At 36.0% G+C, this 20,855-nt stretch overlaps 1 protein-coding gene across 3 annotated transcripts in view; it reads left to right on the top strand.

Moving 5' to 3' along the window:
* The window catches only part of RANBP17 (RAN binding protein 17), a 425,055-nt gene that overhangs the window by 92,146 nt on the left and 312,054 nt on the right, over positions 1-20,855 (top strand). For all 3 annotated transcript variants that reach the window (XM_073010527.1, XM_008015284.3, XM_008015285.3), the window contains one exon: positions 10,088-10,223. In XM_073010527.1, coding sequence (XP_072866628.1) covers positions 10,088-10,223 — 136 coding nt within the window. The remainder of the gene's footprint in view (positions 1-10,087; positions 10,224-20,855) is intronic.

The raw sequence follows: 20,855 nt of genomic DNA, 5'->3' as shown, positions 1-20,855 counted from the left end.
AGTACTCATTACCACATGGTTTTCTGAAAAAGGACCAATGTATCCTCTGAACCAAGGGTTTCCAACCCTTGTACTTGGTCCATGGCCTGTTAGGAGCTGGGCTGCGTAGCAGGTGAGCTGCAGGTGAGCAAGGATTACCGCCTGAGCTCTGCCTCCTGTCAGATCAGCAGGGACATAGATTCTCATAGGAGTGTGAACCCTAAACTGCACATGTGAGGGATCTAGGTTGCATGCTCCTTATGGGAATCTAATGTCTGGTGATCTGAGGTGGAACAGTTTCATCCTGAGACCATTACACCACACCACCCCAAACCCCATCCATGGAAACATTGTCTTCCAGGAAACTGGTCCCTGGTGCCGAAAAGGTTGGGGACCACTGTGCTGAACCCTAATTGTATGATAGTTAACATTTGTTAGTGGTTGAGCTGCCAGAGAGTAGGGTTCATATTGTTGCCAGTTTATAGGTAACAAATGTATTGTTTCAATTTGTATTTATTTGGTTACTATTGGTATCAAACATTCTTTTCCACTCCCAGCTTTGCCATTTTTTCTTTGTGACTTTTATATCTATATTGATTATATTATTTACCTTCTTTTCTTTTGTGATCTTTTCTAACTTATTTGTAAGAGCTCAGTGTGTGTGTGTGTATATATATATACACACACATATATATGTCTCAGAGATGTTAATATTTTGCTCCTCATTTTGAAAATGTTTTCTCCATATTTTTACTTCAGAAATTTCTTCTTTACTGGCTTTAAATATTATGTATTCAGATCTGTGGACTTTTTCCTTCATATTTCTCTGCTGCTTATATTTAGAAAGATTTTTTTTTCCACTTCTGGTTAATAAAAATATCCACCTGTATTTTCTCCCAGCTCTCTTTGGTATTATTAATAGCTTTTTATATTTATTTTTAATATATCTTGACATTTGGTTTCATATATTTTTTCCAAGATTTCCAATTAATGCCAATCCTACCCTCTACTGATTTGAAGTGCCACTTACGTCTTACACAAAATTATTACATCTTTTTTTCAGGCCTTTCGTACTTTTCCATTGGTCTTAGAAGTATATTGTTATATATTTTTACCCTATTAAAGACCTTAAAATTGTTATACCTAGTTGTGATATTCTCCTTCATTATTCTTCTTAAATATATTTCTAAGTGCTTAGTAAATCTGTTGTACTGTTGGATAAAAAATTTCATTTTGTTCCATTCCCTTTCAACCTTTAAACTGTTTCTTCAATAAAATGTGAATCTTCATGGACCATGAATATTTTTAGTTTTTCTAAGATTTATTATTTTCTGTATCAAATTAAATTACTTGAAAATATGAATAATAGGTGTTTGGGGCTTCCTTAAAATGCTTTAGTTAATTTTCAGCCAAGCAAAAAGTTTGCTTCTGCACCATCTTTTAAGACAACATTACATATTTAATAAAGTGGAAATTAGGCATACTTTTTGCTATAGTTTGATTTTTTTTTTTTTTGAGACAGAATTTTGCTCTTGTTGCCCAGGCTGGAGTGCAATGGCACGATCTTGGCTCACCGCAACCTCCACCTCCTGAGTTCAAGTGATTCTTCTGCTTCAGTCTCCCAAGTAGCTGGAATTACAGGCATGTGCCACCTTGCCTGGCCAATTTTGTATTTTTAGTAGAGATGGGGTTTCTCCATGTTGATCAGGCTGGTCTCCAACTCTGCCTGCCTTGCCGATCTGCCTGGCAGGTGATCTGCCTGCCTTGGCCTCCCAAAGTGCTGGGGTTACAGGTGTGAGCCACCGTGCCCAGCTGATTTTTTTTTTAAAGTTTAATCATCAAGTAGGGAAATACATGGCTGGGCGCGGTAGCTAACGCCTGTAATCCCAGCACTTTGGGAGGCCGAGGTGGGCGGATCTCGTGATCTCGATCACGAGATCGAGACCATCCTGGCTAACACGGTGAAACCCCGTCTCTACTAAAAATACAAAAATTAGCCAGGCATAGTGGCGGGCGCCTGTAATCCCAGCTACTTGGGAGGGAGGCTGAGGCAGGAGAATGGCATGAACCCCGGAGGCGGAGCTTGCAGTGAGCTGGGATCCTGCCACTGTACTTCAGCGTGGGTGACAGAGTAAGACTCTGTCTCAAAACACACACACACACACACACACACACGCACACACACACACTGCCACTATCTCGTGAGAAAATGTATATTAGGAAATAAAGTAGGTGTATATTTGCCAATGAGAAAAAAAATATTAGTTTTTTATTTAAGCAGCAAACATATTGAACATTTTGAACTAAGATTTGTGTTTTAGCCTGCATTCCCTGGAAAACAGAGCCTTTGGTGAAGTTCATGGGCTAATATTTTTCTGGAGGTTAGGGAGAAGAGTACATTTTTAGAGAAGAAATAAGAGGAGGAAAGGGAAAGTAAGTATAAGAGAAAACAAATACAGTCAATCCTCATTATACCTGGGTTCCATTTTTTGTGAATTTGCCTACTTGATAAAATGTGTTTCTAACCCCAAAATCAGTCCTCATGGTGCTTTTGTGGTCACTTGCAGACATGTGCATAGGGATGAAGAAATTTGAGTTTTGTGTTGCACTTTCCCAACTGAGGTTGAACAGGTGATATTCTGCCTTGTTTCAGCTCTCGTACTGCAAAGAATTGTCCTTTTTATATTCTGTTTAGAGCCACATTTGTTGTACTTTTGTGCTTTTTGTTGGTGCTTTCAGTGTTTAAAATAGCCCAGCTGTATTGTTAAAGTGCTGTTTAGTGTTCCTAAATACAAAAAGGCTATCATGTGCCATACATGGGTTAGATTCTCTGTCTGGGCACCAGTGGGAGTACTGTGAATACTGCAGTAGTGTGTAAGTTCAGTGTTAACAAGTCAACAGTATATTTGAAAAAGCCTCTCTAAACAGAAACACACATGAAACAAGATTGTAATCCATTGACCAAAATGTCGTCACCAGAGGCTTGCAGGAACCTAATTCTGTATTTTACCTAGGAGCAATGGTTCATTATTCACTGACTCAGTGTTCACAGTGACTTTATAGAACATAACTACCATGAATAATGAGAACTAACTATGTAAGGTGGTATATTACTGAGAAAATACAACTGGTTGCTTGCTTTTATAGGAATTTTCCCCAGAGGCCACATGAAACCACTTGTGCCTCAGAACAACTCGTGGTTGGGGGAGTAAGGACAAGCAGTGTATATCCGTTGGCTTCTTTCTGTGTCTCGTTTCTTACTGGTTAATGTCTACTCCTGGGGTATTTAACTTTTCTACACTTCTTAGTTGTGTTTCCTGGCCTCTTTGAGGGGCTGCTGGGGAGACAGAGCTTTAATTGGTCCTGTTGGAGCTATGAACAGGAATGGTGGTTTGTCTCTCTTTTCTGGGAAGATTTGTAACTGCAGAAACTGTGTGAATCTTTTCTGGGGCTACAAGACAAGTGACTGAAGCCAGGGATGAGGTGGGAGATGATAGTGTGGTTGGTGGGTGTGCAAGCAGGGCCAAGCAAATTCAAAGTGGGGCGTATTCTAGGACTTACCCAACAGTCTGGAAATAAATAGGCATTTTAGAATATTGAGATTCTAAATTAAGAATGATGTCTTATGTAAAATTACAAAAAAATCACTTTCATATGAAGATGTTCCAAATAATTGGAACTACAAGTACTGTGGCCTTCTATATGTTGTATATGAAAGCATTCCTACTCCTCGGAGAACACTACCAAATTAGGAGATCGTGAAGCTCCTGCCAAAACTTATGTGCTATTTTGGCATGAAAGTTTGAGTCATAAAAGCTCCTAACATTGTGATGATTTATAATTATGATTGAAACATACTACTGTAAACATAGCAAATAAATATAATTATACTCAGGCCACGTATTTCTAATTAAATAAAGACATTTTATAGTCATTTTAGTTTCATTCATCATGACTAAAATGAAAACTTCTTGAGAGATTCTTCGGGGATTTTGTCTTACTCATCATGTGTCCTGTTAACCCATTTCCAATAGTGGAACCCAACCCAATTCCAATAGTGGAACACTAGGCATAAATATAATCCACTAGTGCTAGTAGAGTGCTAGCTTCTTTCAGACCTGTTCTACTTAGCTGTGCCACCCTCTGTCTCTCATTGCTGTCACCTACTCATCTCCTAGTCATCCCTCATTATCAAGACCTTAATAACTGGCTCAGAGTTTTCCTCTCTCTCCCAAACCCTACTATTATGTAAATAACTTCAACTGCTTTCTGATCAGATAGTATTTCTCCCCTTTTCCTACTCATAAGCCTCCAGTGGCTTCCTATCACACTTGAGACAAATTTCAAGGCCCTGTGATGGCCCAGAGTATCCTGTGCTACTTCTGACCTCATTCCTACCCTTTCCCATTTAACACTGGCCTCCTTGCTGTCCTTTGAGTATTACCAGTGTGTTTAGGGCACTTTAGGGCCGTTGCGCTTCTCTTTCTTCTGCTAAGAATACTTTCTTCCAGATGTTTGAATAGTACATTTGGCCCTTGAACAATGAGGGAGTTAGGGTCACCAAACTCCCATACAGTTGAAAATCTGCCTATAACTTTTGACTCCCCCAAATTTAACTACTAATAGCCTACTGCTGACTGCAAACCTTATTGATAACATAAACAGTCAATTAAAACATATTTTGTATGTTATGTGTGTTATATACTGTATTCTAACAAAGGAAGCTAGAGAAAAGAAAATGTTATTAAGGAAATCATAAGAGAAAATAAATTTTCTGTTCATTAAGTGGATCTTCCTAAAGGTCTTCATCCTCCTCATCTTAAACATTGGGTAGGCTTAAATGCTGAGAAGGTGAAGTTGGTCTTGCTGTCTCGGGGATGGCAGCGGCGCAAGAAAATTTGCATATAAGTGGACCCACACAGTTCAAACCTGTGTTGTTCAAGGGTTAACTGTTCTCCCTCACTTCAGTCAGGTCTCTGTACTCAGATGTCTTTTTCAAAGAGAGCTCCTTTGACCTCCCTATCCAAAATAACATCTTTACCCTACTTTATTTTTCTTAATAGTACTTACTACCTCTTGATGTTGTTTTTTCTACAGAGTAAGGGAAGGAATAAGCTTTGTTTTGCTTACTGCTGTATTTTATCTCCTCTGTGTGGCAAAAGCTTCACCCTGAGGGAATTTGTTGAGTGATAGTAAAAGAAATTGCACACTTCTGTGGATAGGACCCATTGTCACTTGTTGTTTTTAACCTCAACTAGGCCCTCAGCATTGCTCAGTGATTGTATTTTGTTTCAGTAATTCTTGTCTTCTGACTTCCAAACACCCATTGGACTGTTTCACTGGGATGTTTGCTTAAACTATGCAGTGACTTTATTGTTTTTGAGATTAACAACATGGCTTATGAGGCTGTTCATTATCTGGCTCCTGCCTGTCCCATTAGCCTCATTTTCTGCCATTCACTACATTATAGCCATGTTGAACATTATACAGCTGAGTAGCTGGGTTACGGGCGCCTGCCACCATGCCTGGCTAATTTCTTTATTTTTAGTAGAGACAGGATGATTTCAAACTCCTGACCTCAAGGGATCTGCCTGCCTTGGGCTTCCAAAGTGCTGGAATTACAGGCCTGAGCCACCGCGCCTAGCCCCCTGCCCCTTTAGATGGCTACACATGCTTTCCTCTTTGTCGCAACAATCTGTGGCTTTGCCTTGTTCCATCCTAGAATATTAGGAGATAACATTTGTTATAGGGCTTGTCATTCTTGATTCTAACTGCTTCTTTTGTCTTCTTCTTTGTAGATTATCGATTTCTAGAGGACTGGGGATATATATGTCTTGTCCTTTGATGTATTTTGAATGCCTAACACATACCTGACATATAGTGGGCCCTCAAATTTGTTGACTGAAGAAATACTTATTTGGTTGGATACCTAGGAAAATTCAGAACAGTTATCCAAAATTCATTTCATTATGTTTGAAATGGCATGCTTATACTTGGATCAAAGATTATTTATCTTTTTATTCTGTGCTTTTTACCAGAAATAATTTAAGATAAAGGAATAATATATGTAGGACAATAAATTGGAACTGGGAGTGGATATTATATACACATTGAGCATCCCTAATCCAAAAATCTGAAATTCGAAATGCTTCAAAATCTGAAACATTTTGAGCATCAACATGAATCTCAAAGGTCATGCTTAAAGGAAATGCTCATTGAAGCATTTCAGATTATGGATTTTTGGATTGGAGATGCTCAGATGGTAAGTATAATGCAAATATTCCAAATTTTTAAAAAATTAAAAATCGGAAACACTTCTGGTTTGAAGCATTTCAGCAAAGGGATACTAAACCTGTCTATATTGGTATGTATAGGCATTGGTCTTACACATTTGTTAGAGGTGGCAGCACATCTTCAGGGGGCACTGTGGTAGAGACTGTCAATTGTCTTTCATTTCTTCTTCCTTTCCCTTCCCATAATAAAGTACTTGATTGTTTTCTTGGGCAGATGGCCACTCTGAATAAAGACTAGATTTACTAGGTTGTTTGCAGCTAGGTGTGGCAAAGTGACTATGTTCTGGGAAGTTGAGTGTAGATGAACGTGTTACGTGTAACCTATGTAGACCGAACGTGGAGCTGAAGAAGCTACCTTAGACCACAAAGTGCTTGTGGAGGCAAGTGTGACAAGATGGAAGGAACCTGAGCCTCTGTTACATCATGGAGCACCAGCTAGCTTTAGGGAACTACCGTGGATTTTTGCTTGAGAGAGAAATAAATAACTATATTATTTAAGCCATTGTTATTTTGGATTTCAGACACTTGCAGCTGAACCTATACAACTGCTAAAACTTCTTTGACAAATGGATTGTGTACCCTGCTGGGAACTCATTCCTACTCTCCTCCTGGTGGGGATATCATTGCCTCTTAGGCAAATGCAGATCACCAGCTTAATATGAGTTGTAAAGGCACCACAACAGACTTTTTGTTCCACATCTTCTTTGAATTTGGGAATGTGTGCTATAAAAAGGAAATAAAAGTAAACAAAAGAAAGTACATAAAATCAACAAAGAACTTGAGTAGGAGAAGGGAGGTCCTATGCAGTAAAGAATTTAAAAGCAAGATACACCTTCCTTAAGTCACTTGACAAATCACGTGACTCCAGAGATGAAGTTTGATGTATACATCTATTTATTTAACTAAAACCTACTCCAATAACCTGCTAATTCACCAGTAAACAGATTTTAAAATTTAGCTTTACTCCTCCTCTCAAAATTAGAGCATAAGCGTATCAAACATCATTTTAGAAAAAAACCCTCAAAACCTGGTTGTAACAATCTAATTCTTAAATCTAATTCCTTAGCAAGTTCTCCGTAAATCTTAGCAGTACTGAGGATATTTGGTATGCAAAGGGTACTTTTAAATAAGTAGATTTATTTATAAATATAGGAAATAATCACTATAAAAACGCTTGTCAAAATATTTTTTCTTAACATGTTGGCAATACATAGCAAGTTTTTGAAAAAGTTCGTATGCTGTGACTTAGATATTTTGTTTCGAGAAGTCATTGAGGATAAAGGAGGGGAAAGTAATTATGTTTTACTTAGAAATATGAATTTTAATCCAAAATAAGATGATTAAATTTTGACGTAGCCTTAATTTTATGCAACCATTAAAAACAGTGCTTTGGAAAATTAATAATATGGTAAAAATAATTGGTCAGGATGTATTTAGTGTGATGGAGTGTAGAAAAGAATAAAGGGTTCAGTAAGTGTTTTGAATGCATAAGTGAATCCTAGTATATATGATAAGTGCTTCATAATGGTGAACAAAAGATAAACTCTACAGGAAATAAATGGTTTTGAAGCAACTGGATAGGCATCTTTAAAAAATAATGTTAGCTCCCTGTCTCACACTGTATAATCAAGATGAATCCCAATGTATCATAGAGGTAAATGTAGAAAGAAAGAATCACAAAATTCCTCAGATTCAGGTAAGACCTTGCTATTATGCAAAATCCATGAAAGAAAAAATTGATCAAATTTTCTGCATGAGAAAAACAATAACAAACTTCTGCATGGCATTAAACATTATAAAGCAGTGGTCCCAGGGACTGGTTTAGTGGAAGACAGTTTTTCCATGGACCAGGGCAGGGGATGGTTTCAGGATGAAACTGTTCCACCTCAGATCACCAGGCATTAGATTATCATAAAGAGCCCACAACCTAGATCCCTCGCATGCACAGTTCACAGTAGGGTTTGCACGCCTGTGAGAATCGTGCTGCCACTGATCTGACAGGAGGCAGAGCTCAGGCGATTATGCTTGCTTGCTCATTGTCCACCTCCTGTTGTGCAGCCTGTTTCCTGACAGGCCACGGACTAGTACTGCTCTGCAGCCTGGGGTTGGGGACTTTGTCATAAAGCCAAGAGACAATTGAAACACAAAGTTGTTTACAGTTCAACTGTAGGCGAAGAGGTCAACCCTCTGATGTGTAAATAATTTGTAAAACTCAGTAATTAAAAGACAACCAAATGGAAAAAAAATCAGCAAAGTATATGAGCAAACAGGTCACAGAAAATGACATGAAAAATTTTTAACCTCACATGCGTAAGAGGTATACAAATTAAAATACACCGAGATGCCATTTTTCAACTTTCCAGAAATTCTAATTTTCTGTCATCCTGAATTATCTTGTCTGTATGTATATAGATACTCTTATGGAGTGATGGTAAGAGTATAAATTATTTTAATTTTTATGGAGTGCACTTTGGTAATAGCTATCAAAATTATAATTTATGCATTTGAGTGAGTAACTTGACGTTTTGAAATGTATGTTATAGATGGACATGTGTGAAATGACATATGCAAGATTGTTAATTGCAGCATTTTGTAACAGCAAAAAAATTGTAAACAACTTTAGCATCCATCAGTAGGGGAATGTTTGAAAATATTATGGTGTATTTATATAATGGAATGTTAAGCAGCTTCAGAAGAGTATGAAGAACCTTCTTATGTCTGATGGATAAAGAGCTCTAAGATAGATTGTTAAATGGAAAAAGCTAAGCTTAGAACCATGTGGGTAATACGTTCTATGTGTTCAGAAGGTTTGGGAGGAGAATCTATAGTCATATTTGCATATACATACATAAAACATTATCTGGAAGGACATATAAACTGTTAATAATGTGTGTATATATGTTCGTGTGTGCATATATGGAAAACTGGGTGTGTCAGGGCTAGGCAGAGCTGCCTTTGTGCAAATTAGAAAAGGGTACTGTTTCCTCAACAACCTCTACTTCTGTCTCTTGAAAAATTATTATATTATATTGATTTTGTTAGCACACGGTACTTGGCAATCATCCACCAGAAAATTTTAATGAAAATAGATAATATTGAAGGATTTCTTTTTTGAGGTTCTGCACTAAGTTTTTCATTATATTGAATTAAGCTTTTTCTGTAGGAAATTTAACATAATCTTCAGTTCATTTATAATTTCCTAATAATAGTTTTGAATAGTAATAAATAGAAAAGTCATGATTTTCTCTTAATAATAGTTTAACTGGTGTTAGAAATATTTGATTTTGTTAAGATCACCTTGTAGTTTAAGGTAAACTTTTCTTATTCATTAAGGGTGGGATATAACTTTTGATAGATGTACCTCTGGATTTTTTTGGAACTTTGAGTCATAACCTCAAAATATTTAATTATTTAGAAATATAAGATTAAGTAAAAAAGTGAAATACAAGACTACATACTTAATATCGTTCTTCTTTTACTGAAAATTTATATCTATGTATAGGATTTTTTATGTGTATGCCATGCATTTATTTTATCAGTTTTTAGTAAAAAAAAATCTGTATATACATACAGAGTTTTGCATTTATGTGCATGTGTGTGTATGTCTTAGGGAAAAAAGGCTAGAAGGAATTAGACCAAGTTGTAGTATCTCTCAGTAGTAGGATTTCAGATGATTCAAAAAATATTTTCTTTATGTGTTTTTGTATTTTCCCACTTTTTACAGTGATTATGTGTTATATTACATTTATGGTAAGTGTTTTAATGTTGTTTCTCTAAGGTTTTGTACTGAAGCTTTTTCCCCCCCCTTCATGAAGAGTTTTTCAGCTTATATCTTTAATGGATACTGGATTGCCTCGGTGTTCTAATGAGAAAATAGAGCTTGCAATTCTGTGGTTCTTGGATCAGTTTCGTAAAACATATGTTGGTGATCAACTTCAAAGAACCTCAAAGGTAGGTTTTTACTACTAGAGAGTTTAAAACATGTTATTAGAGATGAAGAAAGATGAACATATATAACTGAATGATATATTTGGGAAATTTCTACATAAGATGTGTAATTGATTAATCTATTGATGAATTGGTATTGAAGTGCAATGTAGAATTAAGTTGCTTGTTTTATACCTAATTTACCATTTTCTTTAAAGATTGAGTGACAAGAGAGGTAGTGATTATGTTTTACATGGATAGTCATTAAATAGTTGAGATTATTTTAAACACTAATCAATTTTGCCTTATTGTATTTCAAGACTGAAAGCATAAGATTTGCTGTTTTAGTAGTTCCGGGGTTTTTTTGACACTTATTTATTTATGTGGCTTCCAGTGTGTTTCACTAATTTCTTGGCATTTTTACATGATTAAATAATGAGGACTAGGAAAATTAGATGTGTCCTTAAGAGACTGCACATAACCTTAATGTTAGGAATACTCATAGTATGATAATTGAATGTTTAGCATCAGCAAGTTAAGATGACTTGATCTTAAAGTCTAATGAAAGATTATTAAGGGCATTTATGTGAACCCTAAGCAGATATTTAGTAGAATTAGATACTGACACTGAGTAAAATCTTCTCCATAAGAAGTCCTAAGGATATTCTCATTTCTTTTGAACTTACAGTTTGTTTTAGTGATGTTGTAGGATTTTTTATTTGAAAATTCTAAAATAAACTTTTTATACTCATTTTAGCTGTTTTGTCTTAGGAAATTTAACTTAACCTTCAGTTTACTTAGGATTTTCTGATAATAATTGTGTAGTAGTGTGAAAAAAATATTTTGTTTGATTTTAAGATTATCCTTTACTTTATTTCAGGTAAAATATTCTTTACTTTTTTAAGGAAATGATGTCACTTGATAATTTCTTTCTCAAATATATTATGATATTGTCATTTAGGATTAATATCAATAAAATTCTCTTAGAATTTAGCTGCCACCGAATGAGACCATTTGGAAGAAAAAGAGTAGCTAGAAATAAATGTTTTAGGTTGTCAGTAAGACAAGTTAGAATCAGACAATAATTACATACTGTAAAATTTATATAACAGAGTGCCTTTTTTATAGTCCCAGATGTGATACTTGAAGATTGAATATAAATCAAATGATGATAAATTTTCTTGTTTAATATGTCTAGAGAGTATCTTTGCTTTTGCAAAAGGGTTGCCCTCAAAATATTGCTAATACAATATCCATTTGGTGTTAAGTCTTAAATCAAAACAGTATAATATGGAGTAGAAAAACCTAATTATTGTTTTGAAGGCACCTGGAAGGAAATATGTAAAATGAGACTAGTTGTTTTAGGGCTATGGGATTTTGGATTTTCTTTGAAAACTTTTAATGTAAGATAATTGTGAAAAAAACAAATTACAGATTAGTTTTTCGTTTTTGAAAAAGCTTGCACTTTAGGAAAAAGTAAACACGTCATCAGAATGGTATTGACTCCTTTATTGTAACTTTAACATCGTTGGTGTGTGTATCTTACCCTATTAAAAGAAGTTAGTCCTAAGGTGACAAAATTTCTAAGGCATTTCTATTGCATAACCCCAGAGTGAAACTAAATCTTCCTACTTTCTGATTTCTCTGACTTACCTGCTAATCTGTCTTAATAGAAATCATCTTCGGAAGTCCTTAATTATGTGTCCCGTCACTCTCCTAGGAACTCTTCATACTAGCTTTATTCCTTACTAGGAACTCTTCATACTAGCTTTATTCCTTACTGTAGGCTTGCAAGGTTGGTGTTAATGTCCTTATTTTACTAATGAAAGAACAGACTCTCTAAGACTTTTCTTAAGTACTATAAAGTACTATATATACAGTTTTTTTTTAGCAACCAACTATGTAAAGAAGAGTGAGTAGAACATATTTCTTGGTGGGTGTATTGTCTGATTCCAAATTGTGGCAAAAGTGGGAGAGTACTAGGTAATAGCAAATGAATGTTTAACAATTAATGTGTGCTTATTTTGTACCAGGAACTGTGCTAAGCACTTTTAAGTAGTCTCATTTAATTGCATCATATAGAGTATGACTTCAAGGTTCTTCCCAATCTCTCTTCTGCATATGTCGCCAGCTTCATACTTCAGTACACCATACTTGCACTGTATACTTCATATGTGGTAAACTTATTTCAGGTTCTTCAACAGTCTGTGCTCTCTGTTAATTCCAGGTGTTAGAAGAAAATGTTCCCCGTGCTTAACTATGCCTAATGTTCCATTTTTGGAACACTGAGCATGCAGGAGTTATTTATATCCTACTGCTCAAGGTCATCACCAAGGTCTGATTGCAAAAATTCAAAAAATTCCAACCTCAGGCATAAATGGGTTAAGACACTATTTTTTTTTAATCCAGCTTTCATTTCTCTGCCTTATTCTGCCAACTACTTATTGTCGTCAGAGACCTCATCCTTTGGGATGCCCTTTTTAACTCTCAAGTTGTGAGTGTTCTTTTTGTCTGTGTTCTGTAGCACCCATTTGTTCCCTGTTTTAATATTTATTACACTGCTTTGTAATTACTTGTTAGTGAATAGACTATAATTCTGGTTAGTACTATTTCTGCCTTGTTTATTGTTATCGTCTGAAAGAGCCTGGCATGTATGTATTGTTTGTGTGCTTTCAACTTACTGTTGAATGTGTGTATTTAGTAGAATTCTATAGGAATTTGGCCTAGATCTCATGTATAGTACTTTCAGGTAGTAAAGGATATATTCTTGAGTTGGAAAATTACGCTGACTTGAGTGAAATTATTCAGCAGTTATAAATAAAGTATGATATTAAGCATCTTGAACATTTTATAAAAGCCTGTATAGACAACAGAATATAATTTATAGAAATAAGTTATTGAGGAACGAAGGTGGAATTACTAAAATGTCCTAAGTGATGTATGTGGTAGAAGTCCTATGCCTGAGAAAAATGTTGTAAACAGTAGCCATAGGCATTTATTGAGCAATAAGTCTGTGTCACGTATTTTGCCCAGGACTTGAAAGGCATTATATAATTTCATTCTCACAAAATGCTGTGAAAATAGCGATTTTGTTAACATCCTCCCTTTCTGTAGACATGGAAATTGAGGTTTAGAGTGGTTAACTAATGTGTTTAAGTGGTTCAGCCTGAATTTGAACCCTAGGCACCTGACTGCAGAGCCTGAGCTGCCGACCACTTTGGTATATTGCCTCCTTTCTATTGGATCTTTCCACTGAGATGTTGAATGGGCCCTTCAAACTTACTTCCAAAAAAGAACTCACTATCTTTTAAAACTCTCTCTTCCTAGTTCTCCTATATTAAAGAAGAATGACATTGGATTTCCGTTTTGTACCTCTTGTATCCAATCTGTCACCTAATCCTGTGAGTTTTATTTTCAGAATATCTCTCAGGTGTACTCCTTTCTTCTGCCCCTTTCTTTTTAGCCTTACTCTCACTGCTTGTCATTTCCCATGGAATTTCAGAAGTATTCTACTTGCCCTCTTTGTTTCCATTTTGCTTCTCCCCACTCTAGTCTATTTTCCATACTGCCACCAGCGTATTTTTTATTAGAAAACCAAAGAGAATAATGTAATGAACACTCATATGCCCATCGTTCAGTTTTGTCAAGTCTTAATGCTTTGCTATATTTGCTTTAGATCTGTATATTTTTGAGTTAAACATTAATAATCCTGTTGCTGCTCCGATTTTATTTCTCTAGCTTCTTGCCCCAAAGTAACCACTGTCCTAAATTTAGTATTATTCTCATCCATGATTTTGTACTTTTTCTACATTTCTGTGTATTTATAAACAAAACACAGCACTATTAACTTTATATAAAAGTATTATGCAGTTTGGATCTTTAGGAATTCTTTTTTTTTTTTTTTTTTGAGGTGAAGTTTCACTTTTGTTGTCCAGGCTGGACTGCAATGGCGCGATTTTGACTCACTGCAATCGCCGCCTCCCAGGTTCAGGCGATTTTCCTGCCTCAGCCTCCCAAGTAGCTTGGATTACAGGCATGCGCCACCACGCCTGGCGCGGTGTATTTTAGTATTTTTAGTATTTTAGTGTATTATTGTATTTTTAGTAGAGATGAGGTTTCACCATGTTGGCCAAGCTGGTTTCAAACTCCTGACCTCAGGTGATCCACCCACCTTGGCTTCCCTAAGTATTGGGATTACAAGCATGAGCCACCACACCCGGCCGGAATTCATCTTTTTTGATCACTATTTTTGAGATTTATTCATAATGACACATATAGTTCTAATTATTTTAATTATTGAGTGGTATTCAAGTGGATTACTATGCCACTATACAGTCATTTTATTGTTGATATGCTAGATTGTTTCCAGGTTTTCAGTTTTTCCAAACAATACTGCAGTAAATATTCTCATATCTGCCTCCTCATGCATATGTAAGAGTTTTGTGAAGATAAATAGTAGAATTGCTGGGCTGTAAAATGTACATATCTTAAGCTTTACTAGATATTATTAGGTTGCCTTCCTATGTGTTGTAACAGTTTATTTTCTGTCGCCCAGCAGGGTAGGTGTCTGTTTCTATTGTCATTATATGTGCTTTTGTCAGACTTTAAGTTTGCCCAGTCTTTAAGAAAAATTTTTCCTGTGCAATTTTTCTGCTTAAATTTTTTTATTGGTTTCTTGTTACTTATAAAATGAATTCTTGCTCATGATGAAACTTTGCCTACCTTTGAAATCATTTCTTTTCATTTCACTTTATGACATGATTCATATGTGCTGCTGCCTTTTTTCCTTTGGTTTATTCCTGTTCATTACTCAGTGAATATTGATAAGTAACCACTATGTATTAATGCCAAGGATACCAAAGTGAATAGGATCATCCATGTCCCCTGTAAGTTTTTTGTTAAAGCGACCATGGACAAATAAGGGAAAAATTATAAAATTGATTCATGTGTGCATTCAAACAGCATATGATGAAATGATGACCAGACAGACTATTAAATACATACTGCTGGGATTTTTGGTTATCTGTATGTGAAATTTGGATTATGACTTCATATCATGCAAAAATCAATTTCTAGTAGAAGACAGACTCTAAATACGAAAAGCAGAATATTATGATTTAGGGATAGGGAAGAATCTTTTAAGACATAAAAAGGCTAAGCTCTAAACTCAAAAGTTGGTAACTTCCAGACCTATATTAAAAGTGAAAACTGTGAATCAGAAGACACAATAGACAGAGTAATAAAGAAAAACTGTAGGAATACATTCATAATACATGTGACTTATGGAGAATCAACATTCAGTTATGTAATTTCTGTGAATAAATAAGAGAAAAGCTACCTAGTAGTAAAGTGGCCAAAATAAATGAATAAACACTTCACAGAAAAAGAAATCACAATGGTCAGTAAACATTGGCTTAGTCCTCTGGGCTGCTGTTAACAAATACCATAAACAGCAAACATTTGTTTCTCACAGTTTGAGAGTCTGAGAAGTTCAAGATCAAGGCTGGCAGATTTTGTGTCTGGTAGGAGCCCTTTTCCATTTTCATAGTTGGTGCCATCTCCCTGTGTGTTCACATAGTGGAAAGGGCACACAGACTCGCTCAGACCTCTTATGAGGACACTAGTCTCATCCATGAGAGCTCTGCCCTCATGACCTAATTGTCTCCAAAGGTCCTACCTCTTAATATCATCATGCCGGGAATTAGATTTCAACATATGATTTTGTCAGGGACACAAACATTCAGACCATAGCATTTCACACTTGCCCTACAAAGTGCGTGTCCTTTTCATATGCAAAACGCCATTCCATTCTAGTTTAGTCCCCAAACTCTTAGTTTATCCTACAATCAGCTCCAAAGTCTGAAGCCTAGAGTCTCACGTAAATATCATCTAAATGAGATACTGAGACTCCATGATGATTCATTCTGCGCCAAATTACCCCTCTAGCTGTGAGCCTGTTAAATCAGATAACGTCGTATGCTTCCAAAATACAATGGTGGGACAGGCACAGGATAGACTTTGCCATTCCACAAGGGAGACACAGCAATGAAGAAATGACAGGTCTCGAACAGGTTCAAAACTTAAGGCAACATTAAATCTTCAGGCTCCAGAATAATCTTCTCTGACTTAACATCCTACCTTCTGAACACACTGGGGTAGGAATTAGGCTCCCAAGGCTCTAGGTGGTAGAGTTCTCATATTTTGGAGTTGGGTGCCAGCCGCTTTCCCAGGATGGAATCACATGCCAGTGGCTCTTTTAGTCTAGAGTTCCGGAGATGACTCTGCCTCCATGACTCCACTAGGCATTGCCATAGTGGTGACTTTCTCTGGTGGCCCTGTCCTCACAGCAACACTCTGCCTGAGTTGTACACCTGAAGCTCCAGGCAGCTCTAATTTTGGAAATGGAGGTGGCCACACCCCCATGGCTTGAGCATTTTGCAAGCTGGAGGAGGTGGTACTGCATGTGTGCCACCAGCATTTACTATCTGTGCCCCCTGAAGGGGTAATCCCTATAGCCCAGGCTGCACGTGGGCCTATGGAACTGCACCGGGGGCAGCCAAGGAGCACTGCATAAGAATGGGTGGAGTGGAGTGTTAAGGCAGGGCCAGGTAGCAAGTGCTAGGGTCCTGTGAGTACCTATGGCCCTTCCTTTGAAGTCATTCTTTCTTCCAGGTACTTGTACTCTGGGCCTGGGAGACAGACTGGGAGACAGCCCCAAAGATCTGTGATACACTTTCAGGGTCATTTTTTCCCTTGTCTTGATGGATAGCACCTGCCAGTCCAGCCACACCTTTTGTGTTCTCTCCTGAACACACTTTATCATTTTTTACAGTATGGACAGGCTGATAATTTTTCAAACCTTTAAGTTCTTTTTCCTTTTGATTAATAATTTTGTCTTTAAATCATTTTTCTTCTCACATTTTATTATTATAAACATTCAAGGGAAACCAAGTTACCATTTTGCTTAGAAATTTATTCAGCCAGCTGGGCATGGTGGCTCACACCTATAATCCCAGCACTTTGGGAGGCCGAGGCGGGTGGATCACCTGAGGTCAGGAGTTCGAGACCAGCCTGACCAATGTGGTGAAACCTCGTCTCTACTAAAAATACAAAAATTAGCCAGGCGTGGTGGCACGCACCTGTAGTCCCAGCTACTCTGGAGGCTGAGACAGAATTGCATGAACCTGGGAGGCAGAGGTTGCAGTGAACCGAGATCATGCCATTGTACACCAGCCTGGGCGACAGAGTGAGGCTCCAGTCTCAAAAAAAAAGAAAGAAATTTATTCAGCCAAATATTCTGTATCATTCCTTACAAGTTCTGTTTTACAAAACAGTAAGACACAAACAATAATTCAACTAGGTTCTTTGCCACTTTTATAAGGACACTAATCCCCCTTATAATTCTCTCCCAAAGGCCCTCTGTCTTAAAACCATCACATTGGAAATTAGGTTTTAACATATGATTTTCCCACATTTTTTCTGCAGCTCTGTTTGTCTCTTATTCTTTTTCTGTCTGTTCTTTGAATAGTACTAGGGTCTTAATATAGATGTAAAAGCTATTAAAAAATGGAAAATGGATTCCAACATCTTTTAAGTGCTTTCTCTTATGATCGAGAATAAGACAAGGATGGCTACTCCCTTCTCTTCTATTAAATAGTGTACTAGGGGTTCTAGCCAGATGAATAGGCAAAAAAAAAAAAAAAAGAAAAAAAAAGACATTCAGATTTTTTAAAAAAAGGAATCTAGAATAAAGGGATTACAACTCTAATTGCAGATGACATGATCTTACGTATAGGAAATCCTAAGGATCCACTGAAAAACTGTTAGAACTAATAACGTCGGTAAGTTTGCAGGATATAAGATCAATACAAAAACTCAACTGAATATCTGTGTACTTGGATAAACAAACCAAAAACAAAATGAACAAAACATTCCATTTATAATAGCACCAGAAAGAATTAAATAGGAATAAATTTAACAAAAGAAGTGTAAAACTTATAATCTGAAAACCATAAAACATTGTTGAAACAAATTAAAGGGATTGTAATAACTGGAAAGATAGCTTATAGTCATGGATTACAAGACTTAATATTGTTAAGAGCAGTGCTCTTCAAATTGATCTACAGGTTTAACACAGCCTCTACCAAAATCCTAGCTGTGGTCTTTGCAGGAATTGACAAGTTTATCCTTAAATTCATGTGAAATTAAAAGAACGCTGAATAACCAAAACAATCTTGACCAAAAACAAAGTTGGAATACTCACACTTTCCAATTTCAAAACTTACTACAAAGCAGCAGTAAGTTATTACTTACAATAAAGTTATTATGCTAAGAATAGTAAGACAGTGTAGTAAGAATATACATATAAATGAATGAAATAGAATGGAGAGTCCAGGTAAAAACCTTCACATTTGTAGTCAGGTGATTTTTGACAAGGGCATCGAGATAACTCAGTAGTGAAAGAATTTTCAACAAATGGTGCTGGTACAACTGGATATTCACATTCAAAAGAATGAAGTTAGTCCCCTCTCTCACACCATACACAAAAGTTAACTCAAAATGAATCAGTTCTAAAGGTGAGAAAAATATAAAATGCTTAAAACGTAGAAGTAAGTCTTTATGACTTTGGACAATGGTTTCTTAGCTATGACATCAAAAGCTCAAGCAGCTAAAGAAAAAGATACATTGGACTTCATTTAAAAACTTTTTTACTTCAGAGAACATCATCAAGAAAGTGAAAGTGCAACCTACAAAAATGGGAGAAGATATTTGCATATCATATTTGATAAAGGTCTTGCATCTAGAATTTATAAAGAATTCTTATAACTCTATAATAAAAAGATAAATAACCCAGTTTTTTAAATGGGCAAAAGATCTAAACAGACATTTCTCCAAAGAAAATGTATGAGTGGCCAATAAGGACCTGGAAAGATCTTCAGCATCATTATTTATCGTAGAAATTCATGTCAGTGCCGGAATTAGATACCACTTTATACTCACTGGGATGAATATGATAGAAAAAGATAATAACAAATATGAGCGAGAATGTGGAGAAATAGAAATCTTCATACACCATTGCAGGGATCGTAAAATATTGCAACCAATTTGAAAAACAGTCTGGCAGTTCTTCAAAAGGTTAAACATAGAATTACCATGATTCAATATTTCTGCTCTTATGTATATATCCAAGAAAATGGGAACTACGTAAACATTTGCACACATGTTCACAGAAGCATTATTCCCAATAGCCACAAAGTGGAAAAAAAATTTGCATGTCTATTAGGTGATGAATGGATAGATAAAATTTGGTATTTCCTTATATGGAATGTTATTCAGCCATAGAAAGGATAGATGCTGCAACATGTATGATAATTGAAAACATGCTAAGTAAGATAAGCCAGCCCCAAAAAAACAAATACCACATGATTCCAGTGGTTTGAAATGTCTGGAATAGGCAAATTCATAGAAACAGAAAGTAGATTATTGGGTGCCTAGGGCTGGGGTTATTGGAGATTGGGTAGTCGTGGACAAAAGGTATGACATATCTTTGTGGTATTGAAATATTCTGAAATTGATTGTGGTGATGGCTGCACATATCCATAGAAAAAAACACTGAATTGTGCATGTTAAGTGTGTGAATTATATAGTAGGTGAATATGTCAACTTGTTACCAAAAAAGCAGACCAAAAAACCCACTTTTAAAATGGGCAAAAGATTTAAACAAGCACTGATAAAAGGTATCTAAATGGCCAATAGGCATATAAAAAGGTGTTCAGTATCATTAGTCATCATCAGAGAAATACTAATTAATACCTAGTGAAATATCACTGCATATCTGACAAAATGGCTAAAAATTTTAAAAACTGATGAAACCAAACCTTGATGATGGAGTGGAACACGTGATACCATTTGTTGCTGGTGGCAGTGTAAATTGATAAAATCATTTTGGGAAACTATTTGGCAATATGTACTAAAGCTGAATATAGTCTACCTTATGACTTATCAGCTCTACTCTTATTTATCCAGAAGAAATGAATGTATATGTTTACCAAATGCAATGTACAAGAATATTTATAGCAACTTTATTTATAATATCCAAGAACTGGAAACAACCGAAGCATCTGTCAGCAGTCAAATGGATAAATAAATTAATGTAGAGCCATACACTGTAATACTGTACAATGATTTAAAAAAAGAAAAACTACATGCAAAAATTTGGATGAATTTATGATAAATTTACAGTAATCACTTCAGCTATGATGAAGAATGAGAAAAATCAAAAGTGGACATATTTTATTATTCCACTTACCAATTTCTATAACAGTCAAAATGAATTTATGGTGATGGAAGTCAGAATGGTGGTTACCTTTTGGTAGGGAGAATATTTTGACTAGGAAAGTGAACCAAGGGAGCCTTCTGGGTACCTTGAAATGTTTTATGTTGATGGGGCTTACATGAGTATAAACATATATAAAGACATACTGAGGTCATATTATGATTTATGCACTTCATATTATGCCTCAAGTAATTTTTTTTTTTTACAAAAGGTTATTCACAGAAGACTGGTGTGTAATTGTGAAAAAAAGTGGGAACTTGCCCATCAGTAGAAGAATGGATGAATTATGGTATAGTCACACAGTGGGATTTTTGTATAAC

Source organism: Chlorocebus sabaeus, chromosome 23 (genome assembly GCF_047675955.1).
Source record: "Chlorocebus sabaeus isolate Y175 chromosome 23, mChlSab1.0.hap1, whole genome shotgun sequence".
Classification (NCBI taxonomy): domain Eukaryota; kingdom Metazoa; phylum Chordata; class Mammalia; order Primates; family Cercopithecidae; genus Chlorocebus; species Chlorocebus sabaeus.
Note: the sequence above shows the minus strand (reverse complement) of the source record. Positions and strands in the feature narration are given on the sequence as shown.